Source organism: Carettochelys insculpta, chromosome 5 (genome assembly GCF_033958435.1).
Source record: "Carettochelys insculpta isolate YL-2023 chromosome 5, ASM3395843v1, whole genome shotgun sequence".
Classification (NCBI taxonomy): domain Eukaryota; kingdom Metazoa; phylum Chordata; order Testudines; family Carettochelyidae; genus Carettochelys; species Carettochelys insculpta.
The window spans coordinates 12,251,385-12,271,236 of record NC_134141.1 but is presented as its reverse complement, the minus strand read 5'-3'; the positions used below and the strand labels follow the sequence as shown (position 1 = coordinate 12,271,236).

Sequence of the window (19,852 nt, the reverse complement as noted above, 5' to 3'; positions counted from 1 at the left end):
TCTGGCCCATGGCTCACTTATTGCCCACCCCAGGGTAATGGCTAGCCAGAGCTAATCCCCAGAGCAAACAAAGGGAGGTACCACCCACAGTGAGTGCACCTTGTGACAGGCACTTAGGAGAATCTCGCTCTCATTTTCTCAGGACCTTATTTCTGAAAGGGGAGAAAACAGAACTCTTGGGTAACCAAGGAGCTCTGCAACTAAGCAAGGGATCCTTTGAAAACATTTCTATATCCCCCTTATTAAAAAGCTGAAAATAAAGTTATAAAAGAGAGCGGTGGGATGGGACAGCACAAGAGGTCAACAACAGGAGAGGAACCCCTTCCATTGCTAAAGAGCTCAAATCTGGCTCAGGGTTTGTGATGTAGAATGAGTTACCTGTTCAGCGACCTGATTAAAAGGAGAGGGAGAAGGGTGTCAATCCAATCGTCTGCGCATGTGTGCCCATATCACAATATCTACCACTAGGATTGGCAATCTTAACTAAGCAGCTACAGACTAAATACACAAAGAGAATTTACTACTTTCTAATGTCCAAACGTGGTCACTCAAAGTCAAAGCAGGATAATGTCGGAACAGTGTATCTGATCCGTGAATAAATAAGAACTCTGTTGCACAAACAGGAATTCTGAGCCCTGGATGGAGATGTGTTGATTCACATATTTTTTAATGACAAAGCGTAGCTGAAAATTAAGTCCAGGTGTCTGGTAAGTATTTCAAGGATTTGTTATACACATCAACCTTTACGCAACCATATTACTCCAAATGGACTAAGTTAAGCATGGACCCACTAAATTACTATCATCTCTTAAAAATATTAAAGTTCTCCTCATACGCACGTTTTGGACTGGCCTGATTCATAACTTTGTTTTCAAATTAAAAAAAAAATCAAATCATTTTGTGAAATTAGCAAAAGGCCTTTCTGAGGTGATCTCTCTGGTATTTATTGCAAATTTTCAGTAACAAAACATAAGCTGTTAACACAATGGAAAGGAAAGCAGCAGTGTGAATAAGACAGACGCAGTGCAGAAGTGAGCTGTACTGTGTTTCTTTGTAGATGTGATATTTATTAAAATGTCACAAAACTAACTGTGAGAAACAATAGATTACACTTAAGTACTGGAGTGTTATCTGGTTGATACCATAAACAACAATGTCGACACACAGCGCTACTTTTCAAGTTTACCTTCAAACAAGATGTTTTTGTCAGTATTATAAAGAATATAAACATCTTGCAAATCCTTGGCCTCTTCCCAGGGAAAAGTCATGTATAATTTCTGCCATTGTTAAGCTCTTGCTTTTGGCCAGTCCGTTGCTTCCAGCACTCCAGCGGAAGTGAATTCTAATTAATGACAGCGTAACAGTCTAAACATTTCCTTCTCTGCCTCTGCAATATTTCCCATTAAGAATATGCCTGAGTTAGCAGCAGAGCAATGAGGTCTTCGCCAGTATTCTGCCATCTTTTCCATGAAGTCACCATGTGTATTTATAATGCACACACTAAAAACTGTCTTCACTAGTTTCACAAAGTAGTTCTTAGTGTTTGATCTTTAAAAAGACACCAAATGAATTAATCCAATAAAGTTTCCTTTCTGAAAAACAGCAATATTATTCCCTTTTTCCTGCTTTGTTTTACCTATACAGGCCCTGATCCTGAAAACACTCTGGCATATTGCTCAAGTGGGTAAAGACAATCACTTGCTTATATAACTGCAGGATCAGGACCCTAAACTGGAACTTCTCCAAGCCAGGGACTCACTCAGTAGGAGCTGGTTCACTGCCTAACACAATGGGGCCTCAAGGTGCAACTAATACAAAAAACAAATTTGTCTATTTCAAGCACTCATGAAAGTCGGAGAAGAATTTGAGCACAGGCACTCCCCAAGTTACAAAAATGCAACTTACAAATATCCACATATACAAACAGCAGCTTACCTGCAGCCTCAATCAGGGCTGTCCTTTGGCTTTATGGGGCCCTATACAGTACTATTAAACTGGTGCCGCTATGCCTGATGGCAGTCCAAGGTGGGGCGGGATAATGATTTTTTTAGAGATGTTATTTTATAATCTTCAGCAACACACTAATGAAATATTTTTAAAGCAAATTTTAAACTAAGGTCATGCTAACTAACACAGTAAATTCAGAAATTGACAGTATATACCAAGGTTTAGCAAATGCCTGTTAAGTGGTTTCACTACCATTTGAATCATAGGTTCAATGTGCTACTAATAGGTCTGGCAGATTTTTTCACTTTTAAGTTAACTAGCTCCTCTCCGAAAGAAGCAGAGCCATAGAACAAGGATAGGAAGAAGTGGATAGATATTAAGAGCCGGTGGTGCCCCACGCAACTGCATATGAATAAGGATGGCCCTGACATCTGAGGAGCAGGCAAGAGGCACAGGTTGTGGCAAGCAGAGCACGCGCTGACTGGAAGACTTTGGAGGAGGTGAGGGTGGGGGGCACGCAGACAGTGGCTGGAAAGAAGCAGCACTTTGAAGGGAAAATTACTGTCTCTCTCCAGCTCCTGGCTGCACAGCGGCTGCACAGCTGCTCCCCTTCTCCTCCCACCTCTACTTTTATGCCACTTACCATTTCTTGATGAGTAGGGGCTGGGTGCTGCCTGTTGGGGTGGGAGAGGCACAGCTTGAGAGACGGGGCTGGCCAAGGATCTGGTATATGGCCCATACCACATACCAGATGTAAGGATCTGGTATATGGGGTGGGAGAAGCCAGGGGATTCCCAGAAGTCCCTCTTAGAATCTCCACCTCCCTTCTCAGCCTCCTCTGATTAAACTTGCCTCTCCTCAAGCACCAGCATTCAAGGTTAAATATAAAACTATTTCTATATTTTTCATAGTAAATATACAGTATTTCAGCTACATTATGGGTTAACTAGGATTTTGTGGGCTACCATGGGAACATAACTACCATTTAGAACATTGTTTCAATGGGAAAATGTATTCCTAGCTCCAAACAACTGACTTGCAAACCAACTTTTGGAATACAACCTATTTGTAAGTAGGCAACTTCCTGTAATTTAGTGGTTTCTTAAAACTAGTTTCTCTCACATTGGTGGACTACACTGGTTTCTTTTAAGTCACTCTAAGCATCATCACAATAATATGCTTCTGAAGGGAAGTGATAACAGTTAAACACCACAGGGAGCCTCTAAGACTAGAAAGAGCTCACCTTTGTACAAATAATCAGGTAACATTGTTGGAAGAACAGTACTTACGGTGACAAAAGAAACTGCAGCAGGATCTTGGTATTGAACTAGTAAAGTCTCTACCGGAAGTTGGATTTTTGGACGACTTTTGATGCGTTTATTCAAATGAACTAGGAGCTCCATGACCTGGGAGGAAGAAAAACCTATTAACCTCAGGTTTGGGTTCAATATATTCCTTACAAAGTTTGGTCCATTAACCATAGAACAAAAAAAGTGCTTGGCACCCCTTAGTTCCCCGATCTTTAAGAGGCTGCCATTACCTTTCATATTGTCTGCTGGCCTCTGTGAAATGGATGGGGATCTCCACCCACTTTCTATCAGACTGTCCTCCACCTCACAAATCCCTCCACCAAAAGCAGCAGCCTGGTGAGCAGCACTGGTAGCAATGTCAAGGAAGAAATGATTATGGAGAGTAAATTTCTCCCCACATACAACTGGCTGCTGTTTGTCAAGATGGAAGATGTTGGCAGAGTGATGTGGAGAAGACAGCCCTGATGCCATCACTGCTCTACTTCCGATGATTCTGGTACCAAAAAAATCTAGCTCTTCTGGCAGGTGCCAAATCAGTATGAGAAAAGAAAGGCTCCATATTAAATGAGACAGTAAATAAACTGAGCTAGAACATTTGCATACTGCCTCCTCCAGTGCCACGTGCCTTATCTGGGCCCAGCACTAACACTCCACATCGCATACAATTAACTCTGCCCCCTGTACTCTGTTTGCTTTCCTGGTGCCTAGTGGAGGTGGGGCTTTGGATGAGTGTTAGCTAGCAGACCCTCAGCATGGAGTGCATAGGCAGGAGAGAGGGAAAAGACTGCAGAAAATAGCAGAGCTTGGTCTTTACTATCTCCCCCAGGAGAATCTGCACAGCTTTTGCCACAACTTAGATAACTTGTTACAATGCCTGCTACTCCTGGAGCTGCAGCTAGGAGAGAAAAGCACTCAGTCACTGCTGCTATCTAGAAGGGATGAAAGTTTTTCATGTGGCGCTCACCCTAGCTATCCAGGTCTTTCTTACAAAAAAGGCTTTGAGATAAGTAATGCACAGAAACCAGAACTTGTGTTGAACAGGTTTCTCTGCACGACTGCACAGTGCATATTAGATCTTTGCTGAGGTTTACAAGAGGCCAGCTTTTTAAATAACCTTTGTTTGGCTGTTAAACAATTTAGAATAAAATCTTCATATGTATGTAATACTAGAACCGTAAACAATTAAAAAGTCCGCAGAATAACATTCACGTCAGGATTTAAATTAGTTTTCAGAACAAAATACTGGAAGAGTAAACTTCCCCCCCCAACCCCTTTACTCATCTGTCAAGAACAAAATTCAGGATTCTGTACAGTAAACCCTCGAGATACGCACAATCAAGCAGAGTGTGTTTTGGGTTAATGCGACTGGTGCCCGTAACAGGAGCAGGAAACAGCTCCCGTCGGGGACAGCAGCCTGACACTTGCAGCCCCTGACATGAGCGGCTTCCTGCTCCTGTCAAGGGCAGCAGCTGAGAGTCAGGCTGCCGTCAGTGACAGACGGCTGCTTGTGGTGCCAGTTCTCAGAACCGGCTGGGAGAACTGTCACTGCAAGCAGCTATTTGTGCTCCGGGTTCCCCAGCTGGGGAGCCTGGCCAGCAAAACTCTGGGAGAAGCTGGGGGGGCGGGATGACACAGGGCTGCCATCTCACTTCCCTCAGCTGCCCGTGGCCCAACCTCACCCCCAATTTAAGCAAAATTTGATTTACATGGAGGTTGCCCAGGATGCAACCTCCATGTAAATTGAGGGATTACTATATTCCCCTGGTGAGATGTTTACAGATGCTTGGGAGCACAGGAAAATGGTTGGTTATATTCAGGATGTCTGTTGCAGGGATAAGTATCAAACTTGGCTCCAGGCAGGCAAGTAAATTAAGTGATTTTTTTTGGTCTATAATTTAATGTTCAACCCACAAAAATATTCAAGACATTCTAAAATATTTCTATATTAAATTACACCAGATTTTTACCTTTACAAATCGCAGGTTTTGGCCTTTTCCTGTAAACATTCCAATAAATCAGGTAAAGAAATTTCAACGTGAAAGAAAATATACTGTATACCCAAACACTAAGGAACTTCACAGCCTGTCATGTCAAATCTTTGTTCTTCAGCATGTTGACAACAATATACACTTAATGCCACATTTTCAAACATTCAACACCCATAAGAGAGACCAGATTTTGGTGCTTAAATGGGAGCAGAGCAAATCTGGCCTTGAACGTAGATGCTGTGCCACTATGGCCAGAGTTTATGAATAAGTTTAATAGTTTCTCTACTTGTACAAAGATTTAACACACTGAGTTTGGAATGGGGTAGACGAGCAGATTTCCAAAAAATCCTTTTGAACCTCAGTGATAGTCCCTCCTTCAGTTACTATACCAAGATTTCTCGTGCAACCTGTCACAAATAAGGCACTTTCTTGACATCTGTTTGGGAAATCTTCTTCAATTAAGTTTAAGTATATTTGGAGTTTCATACTGCATGCAAAGGTTATGCATTACTGGGGGCCTTGATGATCAAGTCTATAATGCACAATGCGGAAGGCAAGTATGAACTTTTGGGACAACACATGTGAAATGAATTTCCCAGCAAATACCTAGGAGGAAAATGAATGACTTTATACAGATACTCAGGGGACCCTATTCTGAGCTACCAACTGTTAGGAACTTGTAACCATAGAAAAACCCCATGGTGAGATTTAAAGGACTGTCTCCTATCCAAGCTCTTGCAGGAGTTACGGTAGGTGCTGGGGGATTTCCAATACGTTTATTAGCATGCGTGTAGGTTCTGTTTTTGATGTTGCCTCTGTATTGCTTTCATCTGAAGAACAAATGTGCCTGATTAGAAAGAGCAGTGTGGTATAACTGGAGGCAAGTACACACTGTTTATAAACTGCAAGGAGAAAGCAAAGAGTAGGCACAGACCACCTGGCTTGCTGAGGAACTCACTGTGTAAGTCAGGGAGTTGTACAACCTGGAAAATGGTCAGGAGGGGAGAGACACGGGTCTCCAGACAATGAAGTGACAGTTGAACAGCCAGGAGCCAATAACAGAGTGTTCTTGCTGGACCACAGAAGAGGGTGGGAGAATTCAGGTGCAGCTGCCCTGAACTGTGACACAAAGCAGTTAAGTGAATTACAGAAAAGACTTGTGGAAGCAGCCAGGTGTGACAGGAAACAGGCATGAGTCTAAATATCACACTAACATTTAATAGTCTCTCTTATGGAAAGCAGCTAGTAACACCAAAATTACAGATACATCATGGTTGTCAATATCTCCACTGACTGTAAATTCTACAGTAACCGCACCCTTACCTTTTTACGCACTCCTTCCTGTGTACTAGACAGTTTGAGCAGGACAGGGGGTAGGAATTTGGATATAATATTCTGTAACTGCTCATCTGTTTCTGCATGGCCAAGACGCAAGAATACACGTTCAAGTTGATCTGTAATTTTAAAACAATTGGTTAATTTGGGGTTAGAAACACAAAGAGCAGAGAAATCTTGTCTTACCCACATGGGATTGTAATACAGCAACTGAGATGAAAGAATGGTTAAGACTGAGCATCTTCCATTAAACCACAATCTTCTATTTTTACAACTCCATGAAAAATGTATGTTGCTGAAAGGTGATGGGTTGACAGCCATTAAGACTGGAACCTTCAATTACCCATCCACCAGTTACATTCAACAGGGACAGAAGTTGTATGAGTTTGCACACGCTGCCCCACTTATGGGACACCTCCCTCGAGAGCACCTCCAAGTCTGAGGCGTACTTCAGCCTCCACTTCTAGCAGCCCTTTGGCTTCACTGCTCCGCCCAAAGTATCAATTTTGGTGATTGTTTTTGAGACATCTGCACTCTGGACTAAGACAAAGGCCACCAGACAGCTGCTGACTTGCAACAACTTTTTGTCTATTATTATTTATATTGCTGAATGTCTAGAAACCACAATGGACAAGGATCCCCAATTGCTATATACTCCACAGAACAGAAGGTCCCTGCACTTAGAGCTTACCATGTAACCAGGCATGGATTTAATCTACCACACCAGAGAGGAAAGGTTCTACACTCTCTTACCAATTCACTGAGCCACCTAGTCTCCCAGAAAAACATTTATGAAGTTGAGCCAACTACCTAGATTTGCTTTTATGTGTTAACCCACTTTACAGGTGAGACTGTCATTATCAATATGAATTAAATGGGGATATCAGAAAGGTAATGATATTTGGATGTAATTTAAAATTCAAGTTGTTTGCTGTCTTAGTCCCTGGGTATTAGAGAGACAAGGTGGTGAAGTAATATCTTTTATTGGATCTACTTCTTGTTCACCAACAGCAACACTTTTGAGCTACAGAGAGCTCTGAAGCCACCATTCTGTGAGCTTGAAAGCTTCTCTGTCTCACCAATTGTAGTCAGTCCAATAAAAGATATCACCTAGCCACCCTGTCACTCTCATTTTTGAATCTGACAATGTATTTTAGAGGACAGCATCTCCAAAGAACCACATAAAAACACATTTGGCTCCATCTGCTCCACCAGAGATGGCATCTGACAGGGACTCAGGAGATAACAGATCTGTTCCCAGCTCTGTGAATGACCGGATTGTATGACACTGGGCAAGTCATTTCACCTCCCACCACTTATGTCTCCCTTCATATCCTTCACCTGTCATCTATTTAGTCTGTAATCTCTTTGGAACACAATTTAAATGCTACAGATGATTAACCACAGTGCTCTGGCTTTCTTTCGCAGCTAACAAATTCCAAAGAAAGGTATTCAGATCCATTTTGAATTATCCCTGGCAATCAGAATGGATAAAAATAAATCATTTTTAAAAATTGGACATTTTTATTTAAATTGAATTTTTAAATCAATAAACATATTTTTCATTTAAAGAGAATTAAAATTAAATCTCAGCACAAACCTGCTACACCTACCTTTCCAGTCTCGTAAAAAATTAATTAATGGCTCCTGTCCATCCAGCCTACTAGTTCTTGCTTCTTGAAAGTTACGGGCTTTCAGTTTCTGTTTCTCAGAAGACTAATGTGCAAAGAGACTCAGGCTGGAAAGGATCGTTTTTATTCTGTGCCTAAATGGTAGTGGCACTGGGTGGAGCATCACAGAGCTAGTTAAGACATTGTCTTAAGGCAGAAACAATAAGTAGGGAGGACAGAGGCAGCACAGAAAGGAACAGTGGAGTGGACTGGGAAGAAAAAAGGGAAGACATTATTCAGCACACACGGCTTCCGACATTCCCCTTCACTTTTGCCATGGAAAAAAGCATCACAATTTCTGGGGATAAGAGAGCCCCTACCTAGGAATATTTTGAAGAAATTAGTACCCTGGGTAAAAAAGGAAAATGTGTCAAATGCAAGCAATGCAAGAAGGAGATGAAGGGTCTAGTTGCAAGAATGAATCATCATAAGGAAAACTGCTTATTGGGGGAAAATTATGTGACGGAAGATAGGAACCACCATGTGGCTCAATTGGTTAGTAATGTACATAATTCACTTAGCAATGCATCATTCTTCAGTGCTCTCTCTGTTTTAGCATAAGGGTGATTTAACAGGTAAATTCTCAAGCTATTTGCTGTGTTGGATGTTGCTAGAGAAAAAAGTTTAACTTAGCTAATCTGTATGGCTTGTTCAATTAGTCAACTAGCTTTAGAATTTATCACCCAAGTACACAGTACAGAAAGCTGCATTGAGAGAAATCTAGAATTGCCAGCTTCCACTGTGTCATTTTCTTATTTTATATGTTCCCTTATTGTGGAACAACACGGACAGACCTTAATGGTGACACATAAGTCTATTCCCTATTTTACTTTAGCATAACCCAGTATCCCTACTATATCGCTGCAGTTCGACTGTTGTAGCAGTGCATTGTGGGCACCTATCCCACAGTTCCTTCAACCTCATGGCATTCTGGGTTTTTATGCCAGTGTGTTATGTGGAAAAAATGCCCCACAAATGGTGGTGGGTGTGTCATGTCATCTTCCCAGACTGTGTTGCCCTGATTCCCCTCCCACTGAAAACAAACTGTCATTTTTCAGAAGTTTCTTTCCCCAGTGAGACAAATTGTTTGAATCATCCGCATTGTGGGAAGAAGCAGCTTTTTTAATGGGAAATCATCTTTACAGAAAGAGGCAGCTTTTACAAAAGAGAGTTTTTTTTCAAGAGACTTCAAATTGTCATTAAATACAAGTGAAGAGAGCGAGAGGCTGAAGAAGTCAGGTTTAAACCAGAGAGAGAGAGAGAAATTTGTAAGCTGTCACCACACAGAAGTGAAGAATGGCCATTTTCAGAAGTTTCTTCCCCCAGTGAAAATATACCGAACATGATCCATGTGGCTGGGGAAAGACTTCATATTACTCTCCAGGCAAAAAGGAAAAGGAGGGAATTCCAGAATGCATTGGTTTCTAGTGAGCGTCGCTTCCCTGGATGAAAATGCACCAAACAAGATCCATGCAACTAGGGAAAGATTTCATATTATTCTCAAAGAAAGACAATACAATGAAAAAGTGGTGGTGTATCTGTCTGAAGGAGACAGGTTTGCAGTAGAGAGAGAGGGAGAAATCTGTGAGTTGTCATCACACAGAAGTGAGGAATGCTCTAAGGAGGCCATTGCGCTGACATCTCCAACATGAGGTGAAGAGACTATTGGAAGTATTAGTTCCAGACTCATTATAAATACCCAAGACTAAACAGAAGAGAAGGAAAGAATCCCAGAGGGCTGGTGTCTAGTGGCTGCTGGAAGGAGCCCCATCAGAAGTAGCAGTGGCTTGAGAAGAGAAGTTAAGGAAGCAATAGAAGATAGAAAAGTTGAGGAAAGAAGCAGGAGAGAGAACCCACAAGATCCATTGCATCACAGAAAATCCTTCTCTAAGCCACACTATTTGGGAGAGTACTGGTGGTTTGGGGGAGCCAGACCCATAAAATTTTTGTTGCAGGGGGCTAGCCCCCAGGTGCCTGGTGCCTTGTGGGGGCCAGGCCCCTAAAATGTGAAGCGCAGAAAACAAAATTTCTCGCAGGGAAGAAGCTTTCCCCCCATGCAGGGCAGGACATGCCACTGTCTGGAAGCATGACTGGCACTGTAAAGTAGCACCTGGTGTGGTGGGGGCTAGCCATGTGGCATGATAGGGGCTAGCCCACCAGCCACATAGTGCCAGGTGGAGGGGAGGCTGCCCCGTACAAATGCAAAGCACAGAAAAAATCCTGCTAAATCCTGCGCAGGGAAGAAGCTTTCACCACTCAGGGCAGGACATACAGCTCTCTGTAAGCATGGTCCCCACAGCCCAGCTGCCACATGGTGTGCTGGGGTGAGGGCTAGCCAGGTGGTGGAGGGGAGGGGGCTAGCCCACCAGCCGCATGGCACCTTGGGGTGGGGGATTGCCCCATACAAATATAAAGTTCAGAAAACAAGTTGAGCAATGGGTTGAAAACAGTTCAGTCGGCTGGGTGCTCTCAGAACACATTAAACAAGTTTCTCAGCCTTGCCTGCTAAATCCTGTGCAGGGAATAACACTTCGCCCCCTGCAGGGCAGGGCATGCCACTGTCTGCAGACATAGTCCACACAACCTGGCAGCCACGTGGGTGTGTGGAGGAGCTCGATTTTCACCTGATACTGCTGAGCATCCCTGGTGTCTACTCAGCACACATTCATCCACCCACACAGAAATGAGATCCTGGCTCCCCTGATGGTTCCATGCTGGGGCTCTTTTGTGACCCTGAGCGATCATAGCTAGATGCAATCCTCGTGCTGGCCAGAAAGAAAATGAATTCAAATTGCTGGGCTTCCTGTTTACTACTTCCTGCACATCTGGAGAGCAGCAGAGGTGAAAGTAGCTAAAACAGACACATTTGGGGGATTGTGGAATATCGCTGGAGGCTGGTAAAAATAGCTTTAAAGTCATGCTGTTTCCACTCAAGTATTAATTCAACCTTGTAAACACGAACTGGTGTTACACCACATTGAAGGGGTAGTGTAAAAAACCTGACCTTAGCGCCTCTTAAAAATCATCTTAATGGTATTTGCAGTGAAGACAGTCACATTGTGAAATTGAGTTAAGTGCCTTAAAAATCAGCTTTATGCTCTAGTGCGGACAAAGCCTCAGAGTCTTCTGTACTTGTGGCAGCAATGCTGCAACTAAACATATTTAGATGACAAAGTATCAGTAGCAAGCAAAAAATTTCAATCGTTCAGTAAACCAGCTGGGGAGAGGAGTCTATAGTAAGAATCAGCAAATACCAACAAGACACTCTAGATGAAAAGATTCCTTGGCTCATTTATGCCACAACTTCTCTTTTTTGTATCATCATCAATAATAACTTGGTTGACATGGTTGAGTCGTTACGCTCACACTACATTCCCTCTAGCAGAGCAGACACTGGTGGAAGGTTGCTAGATACGATATATGAAGGAGAACTTGAACAGTGTGTAGAAATACTGAGAAATATAAAACAGCAGAAGTGTAGCACTTTACAGACTAATCAAATGATTTATTTGGTGATGAGCTTTCATGGGACAGACCCACTTTAAAGACTAACAAAATGATTTATTCAGTGATAAAAGTGCTACACTTCTGCTGTTTTGTTTTGTTAGAGTACAGACTAGCATGACTACCTCTCTGTTACGGAGGAGAAATATGCCAGTTTAAGCCTTGATGGGTGAAGCAAGGAACAGAATGATCCAGTAACACGTGTCCGTATGACAACAGAAGATGGGGGGACAGACAGAATATTTTCATCCTCTGATCTTAATCACACATAAGAAATCCAGTGTTGAAAAAGCAGAAAAATTCATATTTCTGTTTCAGTCTATTAATCAAAATGACAATGGGAGTGGGGAATGTGAGAGTTAGCTGCTCTTAAGCTTGGTTTTTTTTGTTTTGTTTTGTTTTTTTTTTTAAAAGTCAAATGTTGTTAATGCCGGCATCCCAGAACACTCAAACTTCTACAACTATCAGGCAGCAACTAAGGAGGGTGCTGCAATTGAAAATGTGAAACGTTTATGTAACATTTAAGATTTAGTTTAATAAAATATAAGTGCTATTATTGTGTGAGCGATTTAAGTCTTATTCCTAATGTACTTGCTGCTGCATCAACAGTTTGACACAGGTAATGAGTTCAGCAGTCAGAGCTGTTGGTTGGGATGCTTGGCAGACATCACAGCATTTGTTACTCTTGAAACACTCCCCTGCCGCCCCCACCCCCCAAGCTTTTCTTCACACTCATGCAGATTAGGAACAGGTTGATTGTGTTAAATTAAGTCTAGTCACTGTGTATCCCAGGGGCTGGGCCCAATGCGTATGACCTTTTCCAGCTGTGTTCCAGTTATGATAACCACCGGCTATTTATAAAGAATTAAAAACCAAAACAAATCAAGCATAAACAGCAACATTAGAACAAAACAGGTTTGAAGTAAAAATCAGACCCATTAAATGAACTGACAATTTTCTAAACAGTCTGAAAAAATTTCACCTACTATTTCTGTAAGAAATTGTGCTTATGAATCTCACTTACTGCAGTTTGTATAATGCATGCAATTGACATGGCTTTTTATAGCCAGTTCTACTTCCCTCCCCATATAGACAACTAGAGCTCAATGCTGCAAATAACTCAATGGACATACTGACGTATGTGTTTACAAGACTGCTGCTTGACTTCTTCCTGCTTTTGTAAGGTCTTTGGGTAACATTCGGAGAGTTTTAAGAAAATGTATTTTTAAAACCACAAAAATTGGGTGGGGGACTCGGGGACAAGTACATTATCTGAAATTACTTTAGAACTAATTTTACAAAACTGATCAGATTTCAGGTGTCCTTTCATATTTATTCATTTTGCACTGAAGGATCAGGAAAGTAAAAAAGCAAAATCAATCTTTACTCTTACTTACAGCACCATGGCCAATTTGTGTATAAAGCAAGATGATATTTTTAGAGGCAGAAATAATTTCTGTCACATGTAGGTAACAGCATTTCCATGGCAACTTAAAAATGTATAAGGTCATTTTTAACACTTTCTGGTTCTTTTCCAAACTATATGATAAAAGTATATGAAAGAATATTGATTTCCTAATTGATGAAAATACTACACCTTAGTATTTTCTCTTTTAGGAGAGAAAAACAAAAAACATTTAGATTGCAGATACTATTGTATGAAACTACTAGTACTGTATTTAAAAACATCAAGGGAATATAAACATTTTATATACCAAAGCCAGATTAATGGCAAGGCCCATAACTTGTGCTTAGCAAACTGTTAAGTGACTGCAAAGGGAAGTTTCGGAAATGCCTCACTGGAGTTTTTCAAAAGGAGACTGGATAGCCACCTGTCTTGGATGGTTTAGACACAAATCCTGCATCTTGGCAGGGAGTTAAGATTGAGTAAACTTACAGTCCCTTCTAACCTCATGATTCTATAACCCCAACTCCCATATTTATGACAGTGGTCTCTAATCAGACATTACATCATCATGTTTATGGGCCCTTGAATCTCTGCAGCCTTAAAGCTGAATCCTTCAGACACTGAAGTCAATGGCAAAAATCCAGTAGACTTCACTGGATTGACCGAGCCTTTGCTCTGGTATATGGTCATTTGCTATAACAAACCTGGAAAGGCAGGTGGAGGATAGGCACGGAGAGATGGACAATTTTAAATGTGCTGCACTTTTTAAAAGACAGCTTTACCACCTGTCTCTTACCTTTTCAATTAAAGCAACAAAATAAGACCTTCATAATGTCTGGCCTCAACTGTGTAGCTCACTGTTTACCCACCTGTTCAAAGAAGTCAATTCAAATGCTACTTTTTGTTTATCAACTTTCTCCCCACTTCCTCTTACATTAAAGCATTAGCTCCCAATACATTTATAACTGCTGAAACAGCATACCAGCAGCTCTGTGCAGAAATCTGATGTGTATTTATGTATGAAGAGAGTATCAAGTGTGAAGTGTATACTTCTATTTATGAAAGCAGATTTGAGGGACTACTAAAGCTGGGACATGTGCTAACTAGATCAGTTGTGAGGTATATCTAGTTTGACAACAGTATCTTAGGAACCCAGCCATACAGTCTGGGTCTGGAACACAACTCTAGGAGTTGTGACAGTAGCATTCTGTGATAGGGTGCAGGCAGCTACCTTCTTCATCTCACCCAGTCTAAACTCCACTTTAAGGCGACAACACTATGATCACTATATCAAAACTATTCTGGAGGATGTACATTTCCTTAAGAAACAGTGTACAGTTGCAGCACTACGGCAATCTTATAAAAGTTTAGTGCACATATCCTCAATTTTCCTTCAAATATCCCCATTTTCCCCACCCACTCACAAAAAAATGCTTACTTCTACCTGAGCAGCATTGGATACAGTGAGTCAACTTCATAACCAGGATGTTGGGGGAGTATTGGCGGAAAAGAAGGAGGCTGAGACGAGCATTAAAAGAACAGAACACAGAATGAGGGTTTAATTTCCCCAGAAGCTAAACAACTGATTCTGCATCACTCCGAACTGGAGGAGCAAGATACTCCATTTAGGAATCCAGCTCTAACCTGCTTTTATTATGCTTCCATTAAAATTGTATCAGGCCTTGGATATCTCTAGTGTGATTATAGCAGGAGACTGGGAGTCAGGGTTCGACGGTACTATTCACAGTTCTACCACAAACTCAAATGAATTTGAGAGAGCACTGCCATGGACCTGTCCTGATCACTAATGAACTTTGGCTGTTGGAAAGTATTTTTCTGTTTTCATCATATCCCTCCACATCAGAGAACAGTTTAGATACAGATTTTAGAAGTCAGAAGTTGGATTTCCATGTTCAGAGTGTCAGATTTAGACTCCCTTTAGATTACTGTCCATTCTCTTTGCAAATGACTTTTTTTTTCTGTTGCATCTGCACACTCACAACTCTAGGCCCAACTTATGGATTTTAAATCAGTATTCAAGCTATCACACCTTAAATTGTTTATCCATCAAATCACAAGCATTCTCATAAAAAGTTTAAGCAAGCACACTTTCCTCAACAAAAAAAAGTTGTAGCAGCTTATCTACTTGATTGCAGCTACAAAACAAAGTTTCTTACAGCTAAATCCGGGACAAACTGGTAAGATAATGAGCCTCCTGAAAGAGTAACCAAACTTCTCTTTTAGGTCAGAAAACCAGTTTCCTTTCAAAATACAATTGGATGCATCTGAATTTAGTCCCTCACATATGTCTTGCTGAGAAGTCTTCCCAATTTCCCCCCTCCATACTAAGGCAATTTCTTATACTTCCTGTTAAAGTCCACCTTTGAGTGCGTAACTTTTCCAGTTATTCAAAGAGGTTGCACAGAAAAAACCACCATCCTCCCTCTCCACACAAACAAACCCCATTCCTCTCAGGTCAGAAGTGTGTATTATACAATCTCTATTGCTACATCTGACAGGTCATAGTTTACACAGCTTGAGACGTGATAATGACAACAACAAACTGCTAATCTGGATTATACTCTAGAAGACATTCTTCTTTCCCTCCTTCCAGACTTCGCTCACATTCAAATGTGACAGCAAACCAGGTGGCAACAGCCACAGGATACCTTGCAAAAAGCACTGAGGAGTAATATTACATTTGGAGTTGGGGGACACAAACAGTGTATAAACGGAATAAAGCTATGTCCGCGAACAGGAATTCTTCCATTGACAGCACATTTACGCTAGTATGTTAAGTCAACTTGTAACCACTGGAGTAAATTACTACAGCGACTGATGTCCACACTATCCATCTTCTGTCAGTGGCGCATATCCAGATGTTCTTACCTCCCTGAGCAGGGAGACAAGCAAGGACATCTATATGAGAAGAGGCGGGTTAAGCCAGAGTAGGGGTAGGGAGCTAGTATCAGCCAGGTTCTAGGTGGCTGGCTTTTTTCTCAATTTCAGGGCTCAGCCAACAGCTGATGGAAGTAACTCAGGATCTGACACTGCGCTACCCTAACTGCATTGACATAACTTTATGTCCACCTAAGGCTTAGGGCTTATGTCAGTGTAGCAGAGCACCCACATCAGCAGGACAAGGCTGTACTGTGTACGCTGACATAATTAAGTCTACGTAAGATGCTTTACCTCAGTCTGATGTGTAGATGAGGCCTGAGTAATTTCACAAGGTGTACAGGTGAAGGGAACACTGATGATGTATAGCTGACTGTAGAAAAATGTCATGGCTGATGGGCAACAAAGTGTCTGATCAATTTTTCTAGACTACAGAAAATGGACATAATGATTCTTCTCAACTGTCACTAATAAATAAGTTGATATTTGCGTTAGACCTGAGAATCAGTGAATTTTCCTGATTCCTATCTGAAATTTTAGTTCTCTTGTGGGAGTAGGGACACCTTCAGTATTTCGGTGTTCCATTGGCCATTCAGCACACGTAATAATTTGAGGAAGCTAAGCAGACTAAAGGGTTCTCTCCAAACAGAGGACAAAAAAGAAAAGCTGTACATCAAACAGCAATATATGGTTTAAATCCTTGAAAACTTTCTTCCTTGTTCCAAGTTCCTGGTGGTGACATTAATTCCACAGTCAAGCTAAGTCTAACATATCACTTTCTTCAGCCCATTGATTTCTCACACAGATCAGGATCACAGTTCCGCCATCTGGGTTATACATCATGTTGTTATTGATTTATCAAGGTAGTCTAAAAACAAGTTATATCTCAGGAGATGCAGCAACAAGATAAAAAATAGTCCCTTAACATTTTATAGCTGTTTAGAGATAGGTCTATCATTACTGCACCAGAGCAAGCAATAAATATGAGTCTTAAAAAACACCCAAAACTAGATGTCTGTCCTTATCCTCCAAATAAGTATTTAAACTTGAACTATATCACATAGGTTCTGACTACTATTCTGATCAGCCCAGAGAACTGCATGGGCTTATGGTCTTACATGGAGTTCTTAATGCAGGATCAGGGGCATCATTTCCATAATAGAAGAAAACTGAAATGGATAAATGTATTTCCCCGTATCTCTTATTCTTATATTACATTGCTACTTTAAAGCCTAACAAAAAAGTCTCAAGCTCTAGAAGGGCAGAGTTTGTATTTATACACTTATCACAAGAAAAAAAACAACAACTATGAAATGAGCAAAGGCTTATCTGTACCTACAGTGTGGCTTTCAGCAGGTACTCTGGAAAGGAATACAAATGACCTGAACTTTAAAACATTTTAAACCTCTGCCGCACTTCTGATCCATGCATCTCTACAAACATCAAGTTTTACAATCCTCTAGTCCAGCAGTTCTCAAACTTTTGGCCTGGTGACCACTTTCATACCACACATTTCTGAGTGTGACTCCCCCTTATAAATTACAAACTCTTTTTTACGTTTAGCACTATTATAAACTCTACAGGCAAAGCAGAGTTTGAGGTGGGGGCTGAGAGCTAGTGATTCCCCCCTGTGTAATGCACTCATGTCCCCATGAGGGGTCCTGACCCCTGAGCCTGACCTCCCGCACTAATCTGACCAGGGAGCATTAGTACTGGCAGCTCACAGGTGGCAAACGGGAGTCCCACGGCCAGGAAGGGACTGGCTCAAGGTCACGCCGGGAGCACGCCAGAGAGAGTAGCCATGTGACCTCTGGACAGATACGGTGGAGCCCATCCGCTCTAACCATTGGGCCGGGCTCCGCTGGCAGCCCAGCGCTGAGGACTACATTTCCCAGCCGGCAGCAGGGCCCGGGCTGAGGACAGTTCCTGCTGCGGGGGCCCCACGCCCGGTAACTCCCACCTGGCAGGGCAGAGCAGGGCCCAGGCCCGGGCAGGGGCACTCCAGAGTGGGGCGCCCACCCCGCCGGCGCCGCTTCCCCTCGGCCTGCCCCGCGGGCCGCCCCCCACCTCCAGCGGGGCCGCCAAGCAGAGTCACTGCGGGCGGCGCTGCCCGGCCCATGCCGCGGGGAGGGGCGTTAGCCTCCGGCCCCGCGCCCCCTGACTGGGGGTCGCGTCCCCAGCCGGCCCCGCGCCCCCGACACATGGGGGAGCCCTGCGATGGGGGCGGGCGGGGCGCGCTGAGCCTGGGGCTCCCCTCAGGCCTTAGTTTCTCTTTCACACCATGACTCCGCACAGCCGCGGCCTAAGCCGGCTCCCGCCCCGCCCCGCCCGGGGACCCCCGGGGCGCCGCGCCCGGACACAGGGGGCGAGGCAGCCAGCGTCTCCCTCCCCAGCTCCCGCCCCTTGGAGAGGAGAGGGGCCCGGCCCGGCCCGCCAAGGGCAGAGACGGTGGGGCTGGGGGGGAGGGGGTCAGCCAAAGCCCCTCGCCCGCAGCCCAGGGCACCCCACTTACTCAGCTCGTCCTGGGCGGCAGAGGCGGCCGCAGCCATGTTGCCAGCAGCCGAGGGGCGGGGGAGAGCGGTTCGGGAGCAATTTCTTCCCTCAGGGTGGGGCCCGGCGCCCCGGCTCCCGGCTGTGCCGGCACCGGCCTCCCCGCCGTCAGCCCCCGCGAGAGGGCCGCCCGGCAGCTCCCTCCGGGTGGCGCGGCGCGGCGCGGCGCGGCTCTCGCGCCCTCCCCCAGGCCAGCCCCCCTCGCTTCACGCGGGTTTTATATTTAGAAAGAGCTGAGCCATCGCCCCCCCCCACCTCCGCCCGGTCTATTTTTTCCCCTCCTCCGCCCGCTGCTGAGGAACACCCGCCCCCGGGCGCCAGGTACCGGCCCCCGCGCTCCCCCACCGACCTGAGTCCATGCTCAGCTCCATGGCTCGGGCAGGCTCGTTTCTGCCGTCCTCCCCCTAGCTGCGGCCGGCGCTGGTAGCACGCGGGAGGGTTTCTCGCCGGGGAAGGTGCAGCCAATGCGGGTCAGGCCGAGATTGAGAGGAAGTGTGGAACACCCTCCGAGGGGCGCCACTTCCTCCCCGGGCCGCCGGGCTCCGGGCCAGACCCGCGCGCCGCTCCAGGAGGGGGTCTCCTCCCTCACTTCAGCGTTTCCGCTCTGCGGGCCGAGGGCGTGTTCACAGGGGGAGGTCTGCCCCAGGAGCTCATCCTGCTGAGTGCCAAGGGCGAAGGCTTTATTGTCCCTTGGCTTGAGGCACGGGACTACTGTTGTGCAGGAATGAGTGGCCACAGGTAGAATCGGGAAGAGCTTTAAATTCACAGCCTGCCTTATTCCAGATTACATGGCATGTGTGGGCACTTGTCATCCAAGGTAAAGCATCCTATCGAAATTAGAGCTCAAAGGGGTGGGGTGTAGTTAAACTCGGTTTTAACCTGTATTCAAATAACCTGACTTCTCAATTAACCTGTACATGCGAGTGGCCAGTGGCTCCTGTATCTCCTACCCACTGTCCACCCCACCACATGCCAAGGCACCTAACCAAGAGCAGGTTACTGTATGGCCATTATCAGAGGAGTAGCCATGTTAATCTGGATCTGCAAAAGCACCCAGGGGTTCTAGAGCACCTTATAGACTAATGGAAATGTGTGGGCATGTGAGCTGTCCAAAGTGGCGCCCCACACAGCAAACAGTCCCGAGCATATTAGACTATCCAGCAACTGCCCAGTCCCAAGGCTGCCAGATATGAAAGGGTTTACTGTATATGGCAGGGATGAGCAAACTTTTTATGTCAGGCC

At 44.1% G+C, this 19,852-nt stretch overlaps 1 protein-coding gene across 2 annotated transcripts in view; it reads right to left on the bottom strand.

The window, feature by feature from the left end:
* The window catches only part of ECPAS (Ecm29 proteasome adaptor and scaffold), an 86,175-nt gene extending 67,069 nt beyond the window's left edge, over nt 1-19,106 (bottom strand). The window contains exons 1-3 of one of the 2 annotated variants that reach the window (XM_074994686.1): nt 18,960-19,106; nt 6,569-6,699; nt 3,237-3,353 (exon numbers count right to left, since the gene is read on the bottom strand). In XM_074994686.1, the coding sequence (XP_074850787.1) occupies nt 3,237-3,353; nt 6,569-6,699; nt 18,960-18,981 (270 nt within the window). In that variant the 5' untranslated portion in view covers nt 18,982-19,106. Of the gene's footprint in view, nt 1-3,236; nt 3,354-6,568; nt 6,700-18,572; nt 18,783-18,959 lie in introns of those variants that run through there. The other variant, XM_074994685.1, reaches the window with a different exon arrangement.
* Between the last annotated feature and the right edge of the window lie 746 nt (nt 19,107-19,852).